At 38.2% G+C, this 23,296-nt stretch overlaps 3 protein-coding genes across 8 annotated transcripts in view; 1 reads left to right on the top strand and 2 right to left on the bottom strand.

Moving 5' to 3' along the window:
- Positions 1–390: 390 nt before the first annotated feature.
- ewsr1b (EWS RNA-binding protein 1b) lies at positions 391–8,408 on the bottom strand. 3 transcript variants are annotated; one of them, XM_065250406.1, is made up of 15 exons: positions 8,348–8,408; positions 7,537–7,573; positions 7,400–7,451; positions 7,063–7,219; positions 5,884–6,067; positions 5,411–5,625; positions 5,147–5,291; positions 2,674–2,711; positions 2,256–2,288; positions 2,015–2,127; positions 1,772–1,901; positions 1,502–1,615; positions 1,247–1,376; positions 870–1,169; positions 391–732 (listed from the first exon to the last, which is right to left on the bottom strand). In XM_065250406.1, exons 1-15 carry the CDS (start codon positions 8,361–8,363, stop codon positions 696–698), a joined length of 1,701 nt encoding a protein of 566 aa, XP_065106478.1. In that variant the 5' UTR covers positions 8,364–8,408; the 3' UTR covers positions 391–695. The 3 variants fall into 3 exon arrangements, with proteins under 3 accessions (XP_065106478.1, XP_065106480.1, XP_065106479.1); XM_065250408.1 differs by having other exon boundaries at positions 5,474–5,625; XM_065250407.1 differs by having other exon boundaries at positions 5,411–5,619.
- A 205-nt stretch (positions 8,409–8,613) lies between these two features.
- Positions 8,614–13,863, top strand: rhbdd3 (rhomboid domain containing 3). The gene is made up of 5 exons (XM_065250414.2): positions 8,614–9,083; positions 9,160–9,543; positions 9,821–9,950; positions 10,048–10,293; positions 10,478–13,863. The coding sequence occupies exons 1-5, from the start codon at positions 8,921–8,923 to the stop codon at positions 10,632–10,634; spliced, it is 1,080 nt and encodes a 359-aa protein (XP_065106486.1). The 5' UTR covers positions 8,614–8,920; the 3' UTR covers positions 10,635–13,863.
- The window catches only part of emid1 (EMI domain containing 1), a 93,085-nt gene continuing 82,681 nt past the window's right edge, over positions 12,893–23,296 (bottom strand). Inside the window, exons 10-17 of one of the 4 annotated variants that reach the window (XM_065250411.2) lie at positions 22,520–22,609; positions 20,631–20,674; positions 20,481–20,543; positions 20,342–20,386; positions 19,799–19,843; positions 19,533–19,544; positions 16,186–16,270; positions 12,893–14,328 (exon numbers count right to left, since the gene is read on the bottom strand). In XM_065250411.2, coding sequence (XP_065106483.1) covers positions 14,192–14,328; positions 16,186–16,270; positions 19,533–19,544; positions 19,799–19,843; positions 20,342–20,386; positions 20,481–20,543; positions 20,631–20,674; positions 22,520–22,609 — 521 coding nt within the window. In that variant the 3' untranslated portion in view covers positions 12,893–14,191. Of the gene's footprint in view, positions 14,329–15,878; positions 15,970–16,185; positions 16,271–19,532; positions 19,545–19,798; positions 19,844–20,341; positions 20,387–20,480; positions 20,544–20,630; positions 20,684–22,519; positions 22,610–23,296 lie in introns of all 4 variants that reach the window. The other 3 variants (XM_065250409.2, XM_065250413.2, XM_065250410.2) reach the window with 3 other exon arrangements.

Raw genomic sequence — 23,296 nt, 5'->3', positions numbered from 1 at the left:
AAACCAGGGGAATTTATCCCTTAATTGGGATGAGTTCTAAATATTTAGACCAATCCTAATCATGTTCATCAAGAGGACTCAGACTTAGGCATACTGTGATTACAGTTATACATGTTGCCAGCTGACACTTCTGCTCTGTCATGCACATGGTAGAAAAGCAAACATTGTATGAACCTTAAATGCGCCACCTAATGGCTAAAGACTGAATTCCACACACTCATAGGATATTCTGATGTACTATGAAATATGCTCATTAGATTGCACAAAAAAAAAAGTTCCTTATCAATTTAACCTAACAAAAAAAAAATATGGGTACCCACAAAGTTAAGTGGCACTGAAATGACAAATGATAAGTAGCTACATGAATAACTCCGCAGTGAAAGGTGCGAATACAGAAAACTTATGTACACAACTGGATGTGTAAGTTTATTTTTAAAAAATTGTTCATAGTACAAGGTTACATAATAAAGGGACAGGTAAGACAGATTCCAAAAAATGGTGAATGTGGGGCACTATTACAAAAAAAAGCCATTAGAGCATACAAAAACTGCAACCAAAAGCTAACTAAAATCAGAACGTGCTACTGAACTTAAAACTAAAAAAGCAAGCAAAAAAGAACCATTTATAAATATGGAATCATAAATAAAAGGACTTTAAAATTCCTCTTTTATGCAAATCTTTGTGCTTGCAGTTTTTCAGTAGGGTTTTTCTCTGCGCTCCTGACGATGATCCCTATTAAAAAAAAAAGAAACAACACATCAATATAATGATTTAGAAGCACATTACTTCAACTCTTTGCATTTCAAGCACCACAAAGACTATAACCTTTAACCTATTTAGCCTTTGTACTCACAGTAAGTAAGGCTCACCTCATATCCATCTTGCCTGGGGGTCCCATACCTCTCCTGCCCCCTCTATCCATGGGACCACCTCTGCCTCTGAAACCACCTCTGTCCATTCCACCCCGGCCCCCTCTGAAGCCTCCACGATCTCCTCCCCAACCTCCACGCATGCCGCCGCGATCCATTCCTCTACCACCTCTCATCCCCATACCACCCCTGCCACGATCACCTCCAAAAGGGGGAGGAGACGACTCAAGGCCTTCCGGTTTTGGAGCTTTACATTGGTTGCACTCCATCCTCCAGGAAAAGTTTTGATTTCCACATCCACTGGAATGAGATACAAGTCAGGAAAAAGCAAGGAATGCCAAAATAAACTTTGGAAAAATTAATTCTGTGTCACTCACGGGTTGGGACAATCCCAGTCTCCAGCTCTCTTCTGCACATTGCCCTGTTGAGGACCACCCCAGCCCATTCCACCTCGAGGACCTCCACGAGGGGGAAAACCACCTCTTTCTCCACCTCTCCCCATCATTCCTGCCAATGAATGAGATCAACCATTATTATTTTCATAGAAACCCAAGGTGGCTTTATTTAAAAAAGTCCTTCTACGATGATTGGTAATGTGTGTGTTTTGCATTTAATGACAATGAGCATCATACCTCCGCGATCCATTCCAGGGCCACCTCTCATTGGCATTCCTCCTCTCATACCCCCCATCATTGGTTTCCGTCTAGCCATAGACACCTTTATTCTACTGCCCTGGAATTCCTTACCTAGGATTAGGACAACAAGTAAGTGTTTATTGATGCTTTAAATGCAGAAAATAGCTTAAGCTCAAGAAACTGGAATACTATAATATATTTCTCTTTAAAACATCCATCCAGGTTTCTGTAATATTAAAGAGGGTAGTCATGATAAGTGTAACGAACCATCAAAGTGCTCAACAGCAGCTCTGGCACATGTAGGGTCATCATAGGACAGAGTGGCATCTCCCTTTGGTTTGCCAGAGTCTTTATCTGTGTAGATGTTTATGGCTGGTTGGTTTAAACGCCGGTTTATCTACAAGAGAAAAACACTTGTGGTTTCTGAATTTTTTCACAGCTCTACAACAAGATGTGGACATTTTGATGGCCAGATGTTTTGGTGACTCGTGCAGGTATGTAACCCCTCACCCGTATGGTTCCAGAGTGCTTGAAAAAGTCAGCCATCTCTGGTAGTGTGGCTTTCTCAGTGAGGCCTGTAATGTAGATGGTGCTGTTTTCAGAATCATCCGGCCCTCCTGGTCCTGTAGGTTTGTTGTGCAGAGTCAGATTTAATAACAACATAATCCTGCTAACTTCATTCTATCAACAAATTTTAAAAGTGTTAAGCTGCACAATGCAATATTTTAAAGTGTCACACGGGAGAACATACCCAGGTCGCGACTCATTCCGCCCCTCATGCCTCCTGGATATCAATGGATCGCAGAGGAGAAAGACAAAAACAAACAAGATTAGATATCAATGGCATTGAAACTTTACTACCTCACCAACCTGCCAAAGCAAAGACAGCAGTTTACCTGAAAAATGACATGAATTTTCAGGACTAAACTCAACCAGGAAAAATTTAAAATACGAAAAATAACACGCTTTTGTCAAGACACTTCTGGGTCAAACGGTCCAAATTTTTTGACATTACTCAAATATATAAAAAAACACACACCATCAGGAAACACACTCTTTTGTGGAAAAAAGTGGCACACCAATGGAAACTCTTAAGGATTGACAGGCGTGATTGCCCTCTATATTAACTCAGGAGTGGACTAACCAAGGGAATACTCTTAGAAACTTACCACCAGGCTTATTGAAGCCCCCTCTGTCTCCAGCGATGCTAAACATGAAGATATGAAGGCGATATTCCTTTTAGTCTTCAACCAAAGCACTTGAGTGGGAAATGATCAATATATATATATATATATATCTCTATCATTTGGCCTCATATAAATGTATTCGACTAACTAAAGGGGTGGCTTGTTAACCTCTGTGACCTTTAAATAGAATTTAACAGTTTGGATGCAGTAACTAACAAAATTCCCAAATAAATTACCAGATTTAAACCAGACTACATTGCACTCGTTAAATGTTTTAAGTTTTGTTGATACAACCAAAATATACAGGAATTGAGGCAGATTTTAAATACAGCAATCCTATTAGCAAAAATCCCATGGGCCAATTTTTAAATGCATTTCTAGTGTTTCAACCCAAATTAAAGGAGCATTATAAATAAAATACAATACGTAGTAGAAATTAAAATGTTAACACAAATTATAAAAATAAATCACTAAATATTCATGCTGAAAGTAGTAACAATAATTCAATTTGGCTAAAGAACATCTAAACCCAGCAAGTTCACTTTGGTTCACAGAGTTGTCGCCTTTGAAACGGCAAAAGGTACTTAATAAGTACTGCTGTTCTTATACGGATCTCTGACACCTGTAGCGTATAAATGTGACAAAGAATGTTAAAACAAGACCTCCGAAATGAGAAAAACAATGCACAATGCAAAAATATTGAAGTACATGAAAATTTAAAAATTTAGAAATGCTTTTAACATGCTTACGGTCCTTCGAAACCTGTTTGGAACAGAATAAGCAAATGTGTTTCACTTTTTTTGGTTAGTTGCACATATGACTAAGGGTGGTCTAGGTCTTACCTTTGTTTTCAGTAAGCCTGAATGTGTTAGTTCATGCCCACTACATAACCAAGGATTGATTTCAACAAACTATCACACTACTTAAAAAACATTCTGTAATAAGAGGATTTCTGCCAAACCCTGTCAACTTTATTTAAATTGATTATTTTGAAACCTTCTATCAATACATTAGTTCCTAATTTTAAATGGAAACCCACCAATAAGTACAATTTGTAAAACTCAATTGTGTGCCACCATCTGCTTTGCAAAAATTCAATGGTTAACCACTCATTTCAACCATAAGACTCGTTTTAAACCTCCACCAAAATGTGCCACGATTGCCTACGGAATCTTCCTTCCCCAAAACAAGAAATTGAAAAGTTAAACCATGGTACCTCATGCAGTCTTTAATCAGGGTTCCCACACCTTAGTTAACTTCAAAATCAAGGAATTTTCAAGGACTTTCCAGATCCAATACCCTCAAATTCAAGGACTGAATGTGGAGGCACATTTTAAGTGAGAGCAAGGTTACATCGAGTTACCTTTAAGATACATTGTTACAGTTCCTCTTCAAGGGAACTCGTGGTGCGTCACTGCAGTGACACTTTGGGGACACCTCCAAGGGTAAGTTCGTCTGAATGTGTATCAAATTCAACCAATGATGAGGCTTAACCACAAAAACAGGGTGACAGGGAAGCATATTGCTATCTAAAATATAGCCAAAGACGGCGTTACAGGGACGCAGGAAGTATGGCAAGGGAGACGCAGCATCTCGTTCCCTTCTCAGGGAACAACAGTTACATACGTAACCAGAGACGTTTTCATGTGTCAAACAAAACTACAAACCAAAATGCTTTTTTTGCGAATCAACATTACAAGATATAAGCATTTAAAGCGAACAGTTTAGCACGTGTGCTTAAAGTCTAGAATTTTTATGATATTATCCTACACTACACAGCAATAATGTGGATTTTTTTTCCAGAAAGCTTCTTGCATAAAATAGATTCAAGCACTATCAATGACCTGTACCCATGTATGTATGTTCAACATCTTCCCAGGGCCTCATTTACCCCAGATTCAAAAACTTTTAAGGATTTTAAGAACCCGTGGGAACCCTGTTTAATTATTAAGACAAAGTTTAAGTAATTTACTAGGCTGCTAAAAAAAATTACACAGCCCAAAAAAATGCCACCGAAAACAATGTGCCACAATTGTTTTCTGATTTCAGTTTTCCCATAAAACAAAGACACTAAACGGTTAAACCATAAAAGTTTATGAGTGCACCTGCTTGTATTATATGCGCAAATAGAGCAAAATGTAAAGGAGTTCACCTCTGTTATACTAAAATGACCAAGAATATAAAAAGCCAAAAGTAAACTGAGCTTAAAAAACACCCCCTTGTTTTAAAATAACCAAGTATTAGACTCACTCAACAAAAAAATCCATGACCCTATTGTAAAATGTATAGATCATGAGACCAAAGGTAAAACCCAGGCAGTATCAGAAAATTACACCAAAAATGACTTATTTGGAAGCTCCTGCTAATTTAAACCTTGTGTGTATCTGGAAAATGTATCCATACTGTGAAGAGAGTAAGAGGGGTCATTAATTAAATTTTGAAGGCCTGATCTTACCCCATGCCACCGCGGCCCATCCCCCCACGACCCCGATGGCCTCCATAATCATAACCATCTCTGCCACTCTCTTGTCCACCATATCCACCTCGCTGAGGCTGTGACCCCTGGTATCCTCCACTTACACCACCCTGGTTGTAACTGCCTAAAGGAAAGACCACATACAGAAGCAGTGGTAAGCATCTGAGGACACTAACAAAATTATAAACGAAACCACCATAAAATAGTACACCAGAGACCACAGATAAACAGGTGCACCCTTACTGTAATGACTTGATTGGCTGTAATCACTCGGAGGTGCACCCTGCTGGCTGTACTGTGACTGACCGTATGAACTGTTGCCTTGGGGAGGGTAGGCAGCCGGTGGACCTTGCTGGGGCGGTTGTCCTTGTCCATAGCCAGGTTGCTGAGTCTGAGCGTAACCTCCAGGTTGGGTGTAAGCACCCTGGTTATAGGTAGGCTGGGTGCTTGCACTATAACTTCCAAGACAAAAGAGAACTTTAGGGATGAATATGCACGAGTTTAAGAGATGACATGGCAGATTATTCTCATGGTACTCAAGCTATCCACTTTAATCTAAAGCCCCCCTAAGAATAACAGGAATTTACATGGAAACAGGGTATTTAAAGCATGTAATCTATTAAGCAGCATGAGCAAAGAACAACATATGGAGATACTGTGGGAGGCTCTATAACAGCATCCTGTTGATGTGCTGATTTAGGAGATGGTCCAGTTACCTCTGAGGAGTAGAGGCAGCAGGCTGCTGGCTGTAGCCAGAATAGGCTTGTTGGGTGGAGTATCCGGGCTGGGAGCCATAGGAGGCCTGGGCAGCAGGGGCCGCAGTGGAGTTAGTGTAGCTGCTGGCCCCATAAGTCTGTGCAGGCTGATTATATGCTCCTGACTGTGGTGTTCCATATGCAGCTATGGGAGATAATGATTTAAGATTAGTATCTGAGTGATTGTGTGTGCACCTGAGTAAACCACATGAATGCACGAGAAAAAAAATGTAATTTCACAGTCTACTAATGTTAATTGGTGTGGGAAGTGCCACTACTTTTACTGACAAATTAAAATAAAAGCAATATAAAGATGTAGCAATTGCTCAATTACTTGCAATTAATTTTGCAAAATACAAAGTTAAGATCTAAAAAAAAAAAAACGTTGTCCACCAACTAAAGGTCCCCCAAAGTAACTACAGCATGGCTGCAGAAAATTCAGGTGGCCTATATTAAAGGGATATTTCACCCAAAAATGACTTAATCACCCTTAAGTCGTTTCAAACATGTGTACATTTTTGCTTAAATATATTATTTTGTGTTAAGCAGAACAATGTTTGTAACCAAACAGTTTTGGAGCACCATTGGCTTTCATAGTATTTTTGTTCCTACTATGCAAGTCAGTGGTGCTTCCTGATTTATTACAAATATCTTCCTTTGTGTTCAGCATAACCAAGAAATTTCAACAGGTTTGGAACAGCTTGAGGGTGAGTAAATGACAGAAACATCCAAACCAGTTTACGGTTGAAAATGTTGTCAAGTAAGCAGCCCCTTAGTAACAAGCCAAATATACTTGTATATAGGCATGGGCAGGTTACTGGTTTCAAGCTATACCGAGGTTTTAAATAGCCAAGGTATGACCACTAAAAGGTATGAACCGTTTACACAAAATGTAAATTTTAAGGCTTTATTTTTACCTGGCATAAACATTGTATGTTGCTTAAAAATAAAATGTATTGTGTCCAGTTGAAAAGTTGATTTTTTTTATACGCAGACATTTGAAAGTAACACATTTTAGTGTTACAATGGCAATACTTAAACCCGTGGTATTTTTGCTTACTGTTATCATACCACCAAAATCTCATAATGGCCCATGCCTACTTGTATAACAATGAATGAGTTCAAGCTCTTTCTCTATACCTGGTGCAGTAGTTGCTGCCGCTGCTGCTTGCCCATATGAGGATCCATATTGCTGTTGTGCATATCCTGCAGCAGCAGAGGGCGCTGCTTGACTGTAAGTGGACTCAGGAGCTGCAGCGGGTTGAGCATAGCTATAGTCCTGCTGAGCATATCCCTGCTGTAAAAAAACCTTACATTAAAATCATTTTTTTATATAAGCCTTACCCGTACACCACAATTAGATGACAGAAATTTGCTTGCTCACTTGGTATTTCAATGAAAAAAAAGTTATGTTACATAACTAGCTCAAAGCTAAAACCAGTTAAAGTTTAGGACCACTTGGAAAATTTAGGCTTACCTGTGCTGCTTGCCCATAACCCTGAGCAGGAGGAGCAGTGTATGATCCATACCTGTGTAAAATATGTAATTGATTTACAATTAATAATGAAATTGTGAGTTTGTAAGAATAGTATTTATAAGTGAAAGTGGACTTACGCCTGCTGGGCACCAGCCTGGTTGTAGCTGCTATAATCTAGAGTAATAAAAAGGCATTACAAGAGTTAGACACGGTGCAAGCTATTTAAGAAATATCACACGAACCACCTTATAAAAAATTAAAACTGAGTAACTTGCTGGGGCAAAACAAAAAATACTGCTACATAACAAAAAAACAAGGTTTTAAAGGCATAGTATAACCCCTGAAACAGGGCTTATAATCAACGACTTGTGTTTGGATAACTGAAGTGACAAAAAAATCCACAAAATAAAGCCAGCACAATTTAAGGTTTATATACGAGCATATAAATAAAAGCGCTCTAAGTATAACTGTTTAATTTTTTATATAATAATTAAAAAGTGGCATAAATTGAACCTTTTATCAATAACAAAGCGAAATGTTGCACGCACAATATAAAAAATTAGCATGCTACAGGCTAACGCTAGCTGCTCTCAATCCCGCTTTATTTTAACCACGCCTGCTGTCGATTAAACTAGCAAAACCAAACCAAATCACATTTCTGCACTTAAGAAACAAAATACTCCATTTTATTTATGCCGTGCTGTTTATTTTTGTGGTAAGTATACAGCCAAATAAGTATAAAACCGGTTTAGTCGAGTTACCAAACGGCTAACGCTACCTTAACCTAAAAACGTAAGGCCGCGTGGCCTAGCAATGTTGGCTATTTCAAATATTTCCCCACGAAATAACATTTACCAATTAGTGAATGCTTTACAAAGCTTCAGCAATTATAAAATACAGTTAATAATACAATAAAACTCCAAAAAATACAAATAAACAAATACTTACTCGTGACCGACGCCATATTCTGTTACGGACCAGTGGAAGGTATGAGCATGCGCAATGCACGCGTGGGTGAAAGTAACGAGGAACGTACCAACACAGGAACCGTGGAGGGGTGGAAGAAATTAACAGACAGTCCATCTGCCGTACGTCTAAAACATTTGATAACGTTAATTATATAACTAATAAGTATTATTTATGTATTGCAATATAATCGATTTTATTCTATAAATACACATTTATAAAGTTTTACAAAAAAATGATTCCCAAGAAAGACCGACGCAAGTGTCTAAAACAGGAAGTTGCTCGCTGTCAAAATAAAAGAGGGGCTGAATGACAACATTGGATTCTTGTAGCTTGGTTTAATTTCATTTTAAAGGTTAGTAAGTTAAATTCAAATTAGCACACGTTTAGTCTTTGTGCAGGCAACATTAGTTATCTGTTTTGCCCGTCAATAAAACAAAATGATGCTAGTGTATAACAATACATGCAAGCATGAATATTGAGAAAATGAGATCCACAAAATGATATTGCTTTTCATAATACCAAACCACCAAGTGATGCGTCTGTCTGTTGACAATGCTTGATCATATTTTTTCGGCTTGGATGTGGTTTGGATCCAACCGGCCTGGATTTTGTAGTGGTACTGTTTTAATATTCATATTAATTGTGTCGACTTGGCTGTGTGGGATTCATGCAAGCCTAAGTTTAGGACCAGGCGGCGAATTTCCTGGATTTTATGGTAAGCAAAGCATAATGTGTGAAACTGTGATTTAGATTCAAGTTACCCAGTGCTTAATAATTTTCTGTATTTACAGATTTCGTATTATATGCCTATAGCCACGAGGAGTTGACCTCTTTTCTCTACAACATCACTTTACTGCTGTGGCTCGGACCATGTCAAGAACGAAGATGGGGCACTTTTGTCTTCCTCACCCTGTCTTTCATCTCCACTGTGCTCCTTCCTCCCATTTATGCCCTTTTTCTTTTTGTCACCGGGGATGAAGCCAGCAGGGTCTGTGGATACTCTGCCTCTCACCTTGCTCTCTTTGCAGCCCAGTGTAGGCAGGTGAAGCAGAGGAGAATTTTGCGATGTGTTCCTGTCTGGTTTTTGCCTTGGTTCTTTTTACTTCTCAACATTTTTCTTCTTCCCAGTGCTCCAGGTCTGCTGCACTTTTATGCCATTTGCCTGGGTCTCAACTGTATCCTTTACACCATTGTTTCTCATTTGGGTATAGGGCCATTACAAAGCATTAAAATAAGCTAAAACCAAGATTTTTTTGTGTTTGTTTATTTTTATTACACTTATATATCTTTCTAGTTATGCCATGTTCTGGAATATAGAAATTGTAAATGGAGGCCTTCAAAAAGTTTAAGATCCCCTTCCCAACACTTATATTATTTAATAGCATTTCAGTCAGTCTATATATTTCTAAAGTTGTGAGGCAGATGATGTGTTACCCTTAACACACAATACAGACAACAATGAGTTTATTGAATTATTGGAACACATAGAGAGACTAGGCATATGTGGCTGCATGCCAAAATGGGCATACATTTCTGTTACTTCTTATCCACACCTGCCAACCTACATCATCCCCACGAAAAGGTTATTGTAAAAATTTAAAGTATGTCATTTATAACAGAGAATCTCTTGTGTCATGTTATTATTGCAGTAACTGAGAATTTTTATTATTCTGTAATAGACCAGAGCCACGTGATAACTCATCTCAGATGGGAGACGTGCCATCAACCAGTAAATCCCAGTTGGAAGATCATTCGCTCCCATGGCAACATACTGTTCCTGAGTGGCATCAGGAGTCTTTAGTAACAGATTCCCAGATGTTAGAGGAGCAGATGCTAAGAGCGGGGATATTAGCATCATTACAGGATGCGCCCGAGGGTACAGCAGATAAAGTGGAAGTACCCAAGTCATCAGTATCTTCATTACGGTTAGTGCTGGAAGATGTACAGATTTGTTGCTTTAAACGATAAAAACCTTTTTATGTTTTTGTTCTTTTATGCATTTGTCAAACTGGACAATACAGCTATATCAGCTGAAATAATTAAATGGTTTATATGGATGCTTTGCATGTTATTTTTTAATGATCTTGCATCAAACTGCTGTTCTTTCAGGCTACAACAGCTGGAGAAAATGGGCTTCCCCACAGAGAAAGCTGTCGTGGCGCTTGCTGCTACAGGGCAGCTGGATGGAGCAATTTCCCTGCTTATTGACGATCAGATTGGGGAGGAGGCTGTAGTCATCTCTAAAGGGAAGAAGTCATCCTTATAATCATAGCTTAGGGATACCCAGACCATTTAGAAAAACTGATTGATTGAAAATTCTTTCATTATGTTTTTATCCTCATGTTGCTCCAAACCCATAAGACTTTTGGATGTGAAGCACAAATGGATGGAAGTTGGTGAGATGGAAGTATATTCACATTACTCTTTCTTCCATAAAATACGAGTGAATGAGGTCCAGGGGCTGGCACCTCTAAAAAATTAAACAAGGTACTACAAAACCATCAAAAGTAGTTAATGTAACTTGCTTCATTACAGTTTTTCTTGAACTGTATAATAGCTGAAATTGAATGAGTAACTTAGACATTGTGTTTCACCAAATAAAGTCCTCTCTTTAGTTGATACACAAGACGTGAGGGTATATAAATTATGACATTTTCAAATATTTCTGTAATGCATAACAGATTTTTATGGCCGATTGATAAGCAGAGATACAGTTATGCATTTGCTACTCCATGATTTTTGGGTGACCTGAACAGCTGAAATCTGGTGCATAGTGGGTGGTGTGAAAGATTTTTATGTTGAGGTGTTGGCAACTTTTACGTGAAGTTTAATTTGAAGTTTAATATTAAAACGTGTTCGGAGCGGCAACTGCAACTCCAAAAGCATGTCAGTATGTCCATCCTGTTTTGTTATAATTTCTATGAAAACAAAATAAGCTTTATTAAATTCCATCTAAGGTGATATTAAATGTGTCCTGCGTTTGTTACACCACAGACAAATTAACCACCCAGCCATATTTGAAGGATAAAAAAAAATGGTCAAAATCTGTGAAAAATAAGCAGAATTCTCTGCTCTACAACACTAGGGTCGTGTCCGTGTCGGCATTAAAAACCACGCCCCACCTTCTCAAAACTTTCCAATATGGTTCTGGCTAGAGGGGATACAGCTATGACGAAAGGTATAAGGATTAGAATGAAAATCAGCGGGTTTGCCTAGATAGGATACAGCTACTACAGCCTAAATCATGTGAAGAAATGGGTTTAGGTTTGGGGGAGGATTAAGGCCACATTTACACATATCTGGGTATTTAGAGAAACAAATATTTCCCCACCTACGTTTTCAATAATAACATCGTGCACACAGCATCGTTTTCAAAAAACTTGTCATTTACATCAAAACGCATAAATTCACTCTGTCGAGCGCCATAATAACTATGCCAAACCTATAGGCGGCAGTGTAAGGACAGGGATTAAAGCCAGGCAAGTCAACTAAAATCGTCAGAATCGACACCAACAAATAACAAGAGCGACTTCCACTTCCTTTCAAAACCGCAAACATAGGGCGCTCACATGACGTTAAGCATTTTCTTGCGCATAATGTTATGTTTTAGAACCTAAAACCCCCTTTCTCCCTGTTGACACGGCAACACATAAATCTTATCAGAGCTAATCAGTACCCTCAGGTTATCAGAAATCTCCACTGTGGCTGGAGGTTTTAGAAATAATCGTTATCTGCGTCTTTCCTTCGTGTAAATGGGGCATAAGATGAAAGCAATGATCATCCGGCGAGATTTTGCCCTAGCTTTATCCCTTCTAGCCACGCTACAACCTGAATGTGTGTTCCCAATTGTGTTGGGGCGGGCCATGCGAGGTGGCTCAAGTGCATCGTAGATCCACTGTTTAACCCCGCCCAACTAACCCTGAACACAGAAATGTGGATAAACTCGTTTAACCACAATTCAGTACTACATTTTTCGCATTCTCTTTTTCTCATTACGTACTGCGCAAAGTCTTAGGCCACCATGCCAGAATTAGATTTGTTTTTTCAATGTTATAGTGATCATATATAATTGTTTCTCAGTCTCTTTGATAGAATACATCCAGAAAATACAGGAAATGTGTATTAAAACTGTATAAAAATGTAAACTGACTTGAGCAATAGCAGGAAACTGCAGGATGTCTTAAACCTATAAAATAAAATAAAATCCAAATTTTAAAGAAATTAGTGTCACAAACCGGGGATGACTGAAGAAGACATTTAGTCCTGATTTTTTTTTTTTTTACACATTTCCTGTATTTTCTGCTTGTATCTTAATAAAACAGATTGAATAATAAATATGGATGACATTAAGTCTAAAACAACAAGTCTGGTGGTGGTAGCCTAGACTTTTGCACAGTACTGTATATTTACAATGTGTTTAGAAACAATTCTCTGAAATAACTTTACACAGACTTTCAAACATTACCCGTGTTGTATCATAAATTATTTAGAAAGTATTCATGTTTTGATGAAATATAGGTCAGATTAAAAAAGAAACACAAAGTTTATTTTGTTTTTTTAACACCAACTGGTAAGACTGCACACTGGCAAGACAAATTCACACAGTTTCCAAAAAAGGGTAAAAATGGAAAAATACAGAAGACGTTACATGAATCAGTATACAGAATAAGGAAAACATCAACTGCTAATAGTCATCTATAAATAATTAATACAACATTTATATATGAATACAAAGTTCTTGAGGAAGGATTTTATGCATGTACATGTAACTGTTAAGGAAAGACATGCACGAGACACACAAAATAAAACAGAATTCAAGTTATATGTGTAGTTTTCCTACTGCCCTTTTGTGCCCCTGTTAGTTTCATCCTGATTTTTATAAACGGACTCCCCTAACTCATGGAAGTGCACATTTGGTTTTGGAGACGGATACTTGGACACCACTATTAGTATTATATAGGGTTCAAAATTGTTTTCCTGAACTAGAGAACAATCACAAAATTCACTTCACAACCACCTACAGTATATCCAATATTGGATTGTTTAAACAAAAAATATTAAAAAACTTCTAAGGACTGGGAAAGAAAACTCAAAGCAGTTCCTCTATTATGATTTGTATGCTTTTAATGTTTGGACATTTATGTACTTAAAATGGTCCTTCCTCTTTGAAAAATGTGTTTCTCTATCTACATAGTGCATTTAATGTCAGGAAGAGAATATAAAATCTTTTCATCATTGGGGAAAGTGGAGTGTTTGTAGTTTCATGTGCATTTTCCTCATACAGTACATTTTCAGAAGTTACAATGAGCTCTTAACAGCAGCTAAAAAGACTAATAATGTTTGTAATGTGATGCTCTCCCTAAGACGTTCTTCATCTCCATCACAAATTCCATCAGGTTTTGTACCCTAATTGCCCTGCATTTTTTTTTTTAAAACAATTGTACAAGCACCAATATTGTTTCTATATATATATCATATTTTAAAACACGTTTCCTTTTCATGAAAAACAAGTACAATAGTTTGAAAATATATTGAATAAAGGCAAATCATTGTGCGCACGATTTGCCGGAGGAGAGGTGCTGAGAATCTATGGAGTCCCATTCGATGTGGTTAATTTATACAGCACCATTTGATCTTCCCTGAGGTGTCTCCTACTTCCTGATTAATTGAAATATTCCAAAGCATTTATAACAGATGGATACTGGAGTCTCTGTAGAGTGTGTGTGTGTCTCAGGGGACTTGGGTAGATCTTGCCGGTTCAGTTGATGTATGGATGATGGAATCAAGATGGAAATGATGGCTTCGCTCTTTGATATATGAAGACTACTTCCCTCGAACCTTGGTCTCAGCAGTGATTAAGGGCGAGTTGACCCGGAAGGATGACATCCTTGCCCGTTTAATCCGATAGACGTCTGGAGACGGTGTGCCAAACAGACCATCTCCTGACCCTAGATCTGGTTCTGTTGGAGGAGAATAGAGTTGAGGCCTTTACATTGTATAGTGGCAGACAACAGATAAGTGATGGGGTGGCGAACGTCTGCCCTGGAGAGCCACAGTCCTGCAGAGTTAGCTCTAACCCTGATTAAACCTCACCTGTCTGTAGCTTTCTTTCTAGGAACTCTTAAGACTACGTTTACACGCAAGCGTCTATTTTCATAAACGGACATTTTATCCTCTCCGGTTTAAAATAAAAACTTTGTGCACACATGTCAGTTTTCAGAAAGTGTAAATTGACACGTACCCGTGTATATATGCCGTCAAGAGTATTGCAAACATTTAGGTGGTGGTGTAACGAGAAGCTCAAGCTTAAGCCAATCAGAATCCCGAAAACTGCAACGAATCACTTCCTGTTCCTCTTTTGAATATAGGTCGCACTTTTGGTGTAGGTGCGAGCTCTGGCGCATACTGTGACGTTGGGTGCCTAAACATCCGTTTGTCTCCGTTGTTTACATGCAACCGTGTAACCAAAGATTTTCCAAATCTCCACTCTGGCCGGAATTTTTAGAAAGAATCGGATTCATAGGCGAGTTCTCCCTTTGCGTGTAAACGAAAGGCAATGGCTGTTTCTCAATTCCAAGAACGTAAAGAACAGACTTGCGTTCTCGTGAAGATTGGTCTTGCCAGGCGACCTTGGAAGAACAAACTCAGAAGGTCGCGAGAACACAGAACGCACTTGTGAGAACTGAGATGTGTGCGATCTTCCTGTTGGTCACCTGACCTCCCCAGATTTCAGCGCGCAAGTCTGCACTCGATGCATCCTCGATATCAAGAACACATCCGGGTATTTTCATGCGTCCTCTGTCCTTGTGTTCTTGAGAATTGGAATTGAACTTCGGCAGTTAATGATGACGTAGAGTGAGGACACAAGGACACAAGATCGCTGAAGAACGCAAATTGAGAAACAGCCAATGTCTCAGTTTTTTAAAATAACCATTTACGTGTAAACAGGGCCTTAGATCTTGATTAGCCTGTTCAGGTGTATTTGAAAAGAGTTGGAGCTAAACTCTGCAGGACTGCGGCCCTCCAGGCCCGACATTCGACACCCCTGTGAAAATACATTGCTTTAGTAATTTTTTTAAATAGTGATGTGTTGACGTGATCACCTTTAGACCGTTTCGAAGAGATAGGTGATATTGTTAAAATGCCACGGGTTGTTTGTTGGGTATTGATGGATCTCCAATCAAATGATCAAGTAGCTGAAGATCTGTGCTATTGGTTCAAACTTGAATTTGAATTCTCATCACCATGGACCCTTATGAAAGGCACCAAAAGTTGGGGATATTGCATGGGGGCTTTTTTGTAGTAGAATCTATTATTGTCACTGCAAACAGGGAAGTGTCTATGGGTATAACATTAAAAAGAAAGTCAACTATGGGAAACAATCTGGCCTTGGAAATATTTTGGAGTCTATTTTGATCTCAATTTGGCCACTCCTTCCTATTGGCGGTCGTCTAGTTGGCCAGTAGATGGCAGGAGATTGACTTGCTAGCCAAGGGGAGGAGGGCATTACCTGGCCAGATGATCGCCTCCAGCAGCTGCACCCTGCGAGCCAGCAGCTCTAAGTCAGCCTGCAAGTCTTGGAACTTCTTCAAATTTAAGTCCTATTCAAAAATCGAGAGTTTTGACAAGCACGGTTGGTTGAGGGGCTTATGGATGGCAGGTCAAAGTGCGCTTTCCTGAGTACTTGGCCCCTGTCCTCCACGACACTTTGATCACTTTCCAAAAATGGCGTGTGTGTGTGTGGGGTAGACGTATTAAAATCTGTGACCCCCGGCCTACGCCCTCCATACCTGACCCTACGTCTGGCCTCTACTCACCATGGATACCGATCATAGTCTCGAGGATTAAAACCCTCTCGGCTAAGATCTTCAGGGCCTCGCGGATTTGGTGTATCCCATCCCCCTGTGAAGATAGATACAGCCGTCATGGTATTGAGCACACAAGCCAAACAAAGCGGTCGCCAAGATGCAAAGTCATTGTGTTAATCTATTACATTAATTTCAAATCATTACCATAGTTAGAGGGTTAAGTTCTCAGCTCCAGTCGCTACAAAACTCCAGTTAACTACACAAACCGATTAAGATCTGACTTTGTTTTCATTCGTTTCTTCTGGCCATGCCGTAAGTCTTGACAAAAACAGCATGCGTTTGATTCAGGCCAGGCCAAAGGCTCTTTAGAGCAAATCAAGACCAAATGTTCAATCCTTTAGATTTGAACATGCATGTAACATTCCCAGTAGACTCAAACTATGTTATTTAAATACCAGGAGGTGAGCAGCTTTGTTTAAACTAAAGCAACGTGCGAGTCATGCACAACTGTACAACAAGCACACACTTTAGTCTTCTTCGGTCTGCTCATCTCAAGGTGAAATATGCCCTTACACCAAAGCCACCATCTTAAGCTCACATTGAAGACCTTTGTGTTTATGATTCTATAAATCACATAATTTGAAACACATAAATCACCAAATTAATTCAGACTATAATGTGGACATCAAAAGCATTTTTAACCCTAAACTGTAGCAGGTAATGCTTATGATAGTCCAATGAGCCCCCTTAAGGTTAAACCACATATTCAAAATATTGATTTTGTATAATTATGTGGCTTTGATAGGCATAGGTCTAATGGGGTGTACACACCAAACGTGAATTCAACTTTTTGCGCGAGTAGATTACGCAAATTGGACACGTGATTGCTGTGAAAACACACGCTATTTGCTTCAAACGTGTCTTTGCGCAAGTTGAAAATACTCAACTCAAGCGAAAAATTGGTATGACACCAAGTTAAATCCCACGAGTAATCTAGAACGAGGAACGCGATGCTTTGCGAAATCAACTTTTTGCGTGAGTAGATTACGCATATTGGGCGCGTGATTGCTACGAAAACACATGCTATTTGCTTCAAACGTTTCTTTGCGAAAGTTGAAAATATTCAACTCAAGCGAAAAATTGGCATGACATGAAGTTAAATCCCACGAGTAATCTAGAACGAGGAATGTGATGCTTCGCAAATTCTACTTTTTGCGCGAGTAGATTACACAAATTGGGCGCGTGATTGCTGCGAAAACACACGCTATTTGCTTCAAACGTGTCTTTGCGCAAGTTGAAAATACTCAACTCAAGCGAAAAATTGGTATGACACCAAGTTAAATCCCACGAGTAATCTAGAACAAGGAACGCGATGCTTCGCGAAATCAACTTTTTGCGCAAGTAGATTACGCATATTGGGCGCGTGATTGCTACGAAAACACACGCTATTTGCTTCAAACGTGTCTTTGCGCAAGTTGAAAATACTCAACTCAAGCGAAAAATTGGTATGACACCAAGTTAAATCCCACGAGTAATCTAGAACAAGGAACGCGATGCTTCGCGAAATCAACTTTTTGCACGAGTAGATTACGCATATTGGGCGCGTGATTGCTACGAAAACACACGCTATTTGCTTCAAACGTTTCTTTGCGCAAGTTGAAAATACTCAACTCAAGCGAAAAATTGGTATGACACCAAGTTAAATCCCACGAGTAATCTAGAATGAGGAACGCGATGCTTCGCGAATTCAACTTTTTGCGAGAGTAGATTACGCAAATTGGACGCGTGATTGCTGCGAAAACACACGCTATTCGCTTCAAACTTGTCTTTGCGAAAATTGAAAATATTCAACTCAAGCAAAAAAAATGGCATGACACCAAGTTAAATCCCACGAGTTATCTAGAGCGAGGAACGCGATGCTTTGCGTTTGGTGTGTACGCAGCATTAAGCAATAAGTCACGTACACACTACACAACAGTCCCAAGCTCAAGCACACATTAAAAACAGTGTTATTGATGAACAGATGTGCACTTGGGAAAGAGTTAGATGTAAGGTTAATGTTAAAGTTAGTTCCTGTGAGAGCAAAACGTAGTTCATCTATTCAAATACAACAATAAACCATACATCATATGGTTTCCTTAACAAGTATGGCTTTGGTCCAATATCTTTCTCCAAGGTATAAGGAGTGCTTGGCCTCACATTAATAAATGCAAAAAGATTAATCTCTGAGTTGTCTTTTGGTCTTTGTATGTCATGTTTATATCTCTAAGGAGTCTACATACACTGAGAAGTTACACCAATAGGATTTTGAGCTATTTGTCTTCTGATTAATAACACACACACACAAAAACCCCACATTACCAGGGTTTGCAGGATAACCATAAGTCATGTTGTAGAGCGATTGCAAAATTTAAATATAACTATTTATACTAGCCCAACTCAATTGGATGGTTAGTTGTGATTTGAAGATGCAAGAAAGAATGCAAGCCGTACAATGATGTGAGAACATGCAGCAATGCATTGTGGGACACTTAAGGATAGCTGTATCCACCAACACACCCAAACACATACCAACATCACTATCCCTGCAGATGATATAATGAAGCATATACACAACACACATTAGCGTGCATTATTGCCCCCCACTCTTTTTGTTGGCTACTTTTCACATGCCCCACATTTAAAATAAGGTTATAACAATAATAAACTGTTCCTCTTTTTCGTGAGAGCACAATAAAGCAAAGATTTATCTCTTTGTGTGTTGGGTATATGCCAGGGCTGGTAGCTAAGAAACTGGTGGCTGTGAAAGGCAGCCATGGAGACAGTGATGAGCAGGAATCGGACAGCTTTAGAGGACAGGGGAAACACTCAGATACGGCCCCAACCACCAACCAATCACAATTCAACAACAATAACATCATCAATAACAGCACACCCCTTATTGCTTATCTGGGACTAGATCAGACACTCCCTTAGACAGTGAATAAGAGGGCAAAACTGGTCCCAGATCAGCAGTAAAGGGCATTTGTCATTTATAAACATACTGTGTGGAAACAATATTATCGATGCATATTGAAAAACCATAAAGACATATAATGTGCTAACAGTGAGTACTGTAAGTAAGCAATGAACAGTGTGATTGTGGAGCAAATCCTTACAGTGAAGATTTCATTTATAGACCTAATAATCAAATTTGGTGATTTTTCACACTAGATCACAATTTGCTTTCAATTGCTTATAAAAACTCCACTGAAGGATTTAACATGATCGCTGATGTTAAAACACAGATGATGAGCAATAAAAATCCATACATCAGGAACAACAAAAACACCACAACGTATGTTAAAATCTCTTACGTTCAAATCGCTCTAGAACAACGATAAGCAGGCATAAGGGAAAGGTGATTACAGAGAAAGATTATTCCTGAATTAATGCGGATCAACCACTTCTCGACTTCTGGTTGAAATAATTAATGCATTTAAAACAGTTTTTAAGTGAGTAACTGACATATCCCAGAATGGAATATGAGCTTAGGGATTAATCATTCCAAATGTTCTTTCCCACACTCCCGCCTGGAACGGTTTAGTGGGGAGTGAATGTGCACCTGATGGGTGCGTCTTACCGGAAGACCTTTCTCCCCTGGCTCTCCTTTGGGTCCTGGTTCTCCCTATGAGGAAATAAAATTAGTCAAGAATTTCACGAAATAATAAGCTACTCTCCAATTGTGCTTTGAAGGCCAATAAAAATAGTCAATAGTGGGATAGTTCACCCAAAAATGAAAAATCTGTCATCATTTACTCACCCTCATGTTGTTTTAAACCTGTATGAGTTTCTTTATTTTGTTGAATGCAAAAGAAGATATTTTTATAAATGATGGTAAGCGCAAAAGTGACGCTACCCATTGTCTTCTATAGTAGGATAATATTTAACAAATACTATGGAAGTCAATGGGTACTGCCACCTATGTGCTTCCCATCATTTATCAAAATGTCTTCTTTTGTATTTAACAGAATAAAGAAACTCATCCAGGTTTAAAACAACATGGGGGGCATAAATAATGACAGAATTGCCATACTTTTGTGAACTATCACTTTAAGTTTGACAAGTGCAGTCTGGATGTAATGCAATGTTTTCCTGAAGATGAGGTAAAAAGTGTGCATCTTACCGACTCCCCTTTGAACCCTCTCTCTCCCGGATATCCGAGAGGTCCCTACGGGGTTAAATAATAATGAGGGACTAAATTATCTACACAGAGAGTGTTGCATAGTGAGTATAGTTTGGCTTGTGTTGTGTTTTGCGCTCACTCTCTCTCCCCGTTCTCCCTTCGGTCCCACTGGGCCTTGCAAACCAGGAGCTCCGGCCTTTCCCTTCGCACGCAAGGAAAGAATGACAAGATTATACACACATTCACACTTTCACATGAGTGCTACCCTCCTGATCAGCTTATAGCTTACAGTCTGTCCGACAGGTCCTGGTGGTCCGCTGGGTCCTATCGGTCCTGGGGGTCCTGCATTGGACAGACATATTTAAATAAAACCCTTTAGAAGAACATCTTCATGCTGTACATGCAATGCTCATAACACAAACGCAAGGTGGATAATATTATGATTCTTATTCTGATGCTCCTATCATACAATGTTTTGGTGCAACTGCAACATGTTGCAAATTCCCATTTTTTTAATATGACAATACTACTCATTTAAAGGTACAGTGTGGGTTTTTGGTAGCATCTAGTGGAGAGATTGCAAAAGAGAAACGCAAAGAGAAGCTATGGTAGCAGCCACAGGACAAACATGTCATCGTCTGAGACAACGTAGGGACGAAACACACTCTGTAGAATAGTTTGTCTGTATAGGGCTATTGTAGAAACATGGCAGCGATTTCCATATAAAGGGACCCGCGGTGTATGGAGATAAAAAACGGCTCTTTCTAAAGTAATAAAAACAATACAGTTCATTATGTAAGATCTTTATACACCACTGATAATATAGTTATGTAAATTATATTGCATTTCTGTCAAGAGATCCTTTGAAAAGTTACACAGTGCACCTTTAACATAGTCAAAGGTCGTATGGCTATTTTAACAGTAAAATACTATAGGAAGAACGAGTGAAATATTCTTATATCTGCTTAAAAAGCAAGAATATATTTAATAGTTTTATATAGATAGTTAATAGTAGTGTAGAAGAACTTATGTTGAAATGTTTCAAAAATAAATAATTCAGCCATAAAACACTTTATTTTAGTGATTGAAAGTATTAGGGTAAAATCAGTCATGACCTCATAACTGCAGCCTGGTTTACTACAGAATGTATGATTGCTTAATCATTGCTGAACCAAAGAAATAATAATGAACATGTAAAATATATATATAAATATTCTCATGTATCAGATGGTTACTTGTGCTAAACCCTCTGGAGGTTAATCTGTTCAAACCAGGCAGATTTAAAAAATCACTTCATAGAGGAAAAGGGGCCCCGGTTTCTTTTAAAACATATTATTCCCATTAGGCATGATACAACGTTTTTCACATTCAAGACTCATACTTGACATATATTATTAATAGTGAAATTCATTGGTTTTATACAATAAGCAAATGAGAACAGACTAATGTAATAAGGCAAATTTAAATTTCAAATATATAATAAATATATTTTTAAAATTATATAAAAGTAAAATCACAGACTTCAAAATATGTTTATTTTTTTACATAAAATCATCATACATAATGTAAATAACATTCTTTGTGTGAAAATATAACCTTGATCTATTCCATATTGACTGAGTATTGAAATCAATAAGTAATATATATTATATATATTACCCTGCAAAAATGACTTTCATCCTTAGTATTTTTGTCTTGTTTTCATACAAATTTCTAAAACATCTCAAGATGTATTTTCTTAATGAGCAAAATTACCTAAGAAAATAAGTCTAGATTTTAGACAAAAAAATACAAAATGTAAGTGAATTTGTGCTTAAAACAAGCAAAAAATATCTGCCAATGGGGTGAGAAAAAAAATCTTGAAATATGTTTACTTTTTTTCTTAAACACTTAATTCAAGAAAAAAATCTCGCCCCATTGGCAGATTTTTTTGGTTGTTAATTCACAAATTCACTTAAATTTTATATTTTTTGTCTTAAAACTATATTTTTTTCTTAGCTCATTTTGCTCATCAAGAAAATACAACTTTAATTAAAAAAAAATTGATATTTGAAGATAAGGCAATCCTACAAGTTCTCTTCACACATATTTAGTACACGCAGCACATTGTAGAACAAGACAGATTATCAGATTTGTAATCCAATAATAAAGGTACAAATAAATGTATGTTTTACCGACCTGTGGGTCCAGGTGGACCTGGTGGTCCATGTGGAGGGGTCAGTCGGAGGTCAGGGAAGTTGTTATGGAGGAGACTTTCTTTTTTCAGGCCTGAAATATGCATATGTATTAAAATAATGTTTCAGATGATTTATGATTAATTTAGTATTTTTTTATTTGGGTAGTAAGGGTCAAATGGTCACATCATATGAGAGCCACTTAAAACTTGTGACAGTCATGGTAAAATATGATTATGTCTGCTTGGCTGTAGATGGCGATGTTTAGACAAGAATGAACAGTGATGTAATCGCCGAATTTGAAGCAGATTGTAAAATATTGCTGCACTATAAAATTGTAATGTGTTAATGATATTGGTTGTGGCATTTTTATGGGCTGGCTTTTAAATGTTCTGAAATAAATTAAAAGAATCACCAGACAGAGTATTTTTTTAAAGTAACATAAGGATTTTCTCTCGATTTTTTATCCGTGCGACGTCAGTTTTCCCCCATTAACCTTCAATCCTTACAATCAGTGTGCACATTAATAAAAATATTCACCCTCTTTAAGTACAATAATTTTGACTTAATTGTCTTTGTAGTCTGTGCTATGTCTTTAATATCAATAATGCTTTGTCTCCTCAAGATAACAGATTCACTGGATAGATTATTGTTTTGTAACCAATTGAAATATTTTCACAGTGGGCTCATGATATGCAATTTATCCATTGAAATGACTCTGTCTCTCCACAGCAGGTGAATTTGCTGCTGCAGCGTCTATAGCTGCAAGGTTGCTGCGAGC

Source organism: Paramisgurnus dabryanus, chromosome 5, assembly GCF_030506205.2.
Source record: "Paramisgurnus dabryanus chromosome 5, PD_genome_1.1, whole genome shotgun sequence".
In the NCBI taxonomy this organism is placed as follows: Eukaryota; Metazoa; Chordata; class Actinopteri; order Cypriniformes; family Cobitidae; genus Paramisgurnus; species Paramisgurnus dabryanus.
Note: the sequence above shows the minus strand (reverse complement) of the source record. Positions and strands in the feature narration are given on the sequence as shown.

Coding starts and splice junctions, on each gene's coding strand:
- ewsr1b (XM_065250406.1), bottom strand. Junction 5,292..5,410: donor CAGCCAATCAAGTCATTACA/GTAAGGGTGCAC, acceptor TCTTTCCTTTAG/GCAGTTACAACCAGGGTGGT. Junction 1,377..1,501: donor CCCTGGAATGGATCGCGGAG/GTATGATGCTCA, acceptor ATTCATTGGCAG/GAATGATGGGGAGAGGTGGA.
- rhbdd3 (XM_065250414.2), top strand. CDS start 8,921: ATGCTTGATCATATTTTTTCGGCTTGGATGTGGTTTGGATCCAACCGG. Junction 9,084..9,159: donor CGAATTTCCTGGATTTTATG/GTAAGCAAAGCA, acceptor CTGTATTTACAG/ATTTCGTATTATATGCCTAT. Junction 9,951..10,047: donor TACATCATCCCCACGAAAAG/GTTATTGTAAAA, acceptor ATTCTGTAATAG/ACCAGAGCCACGTGATAACT.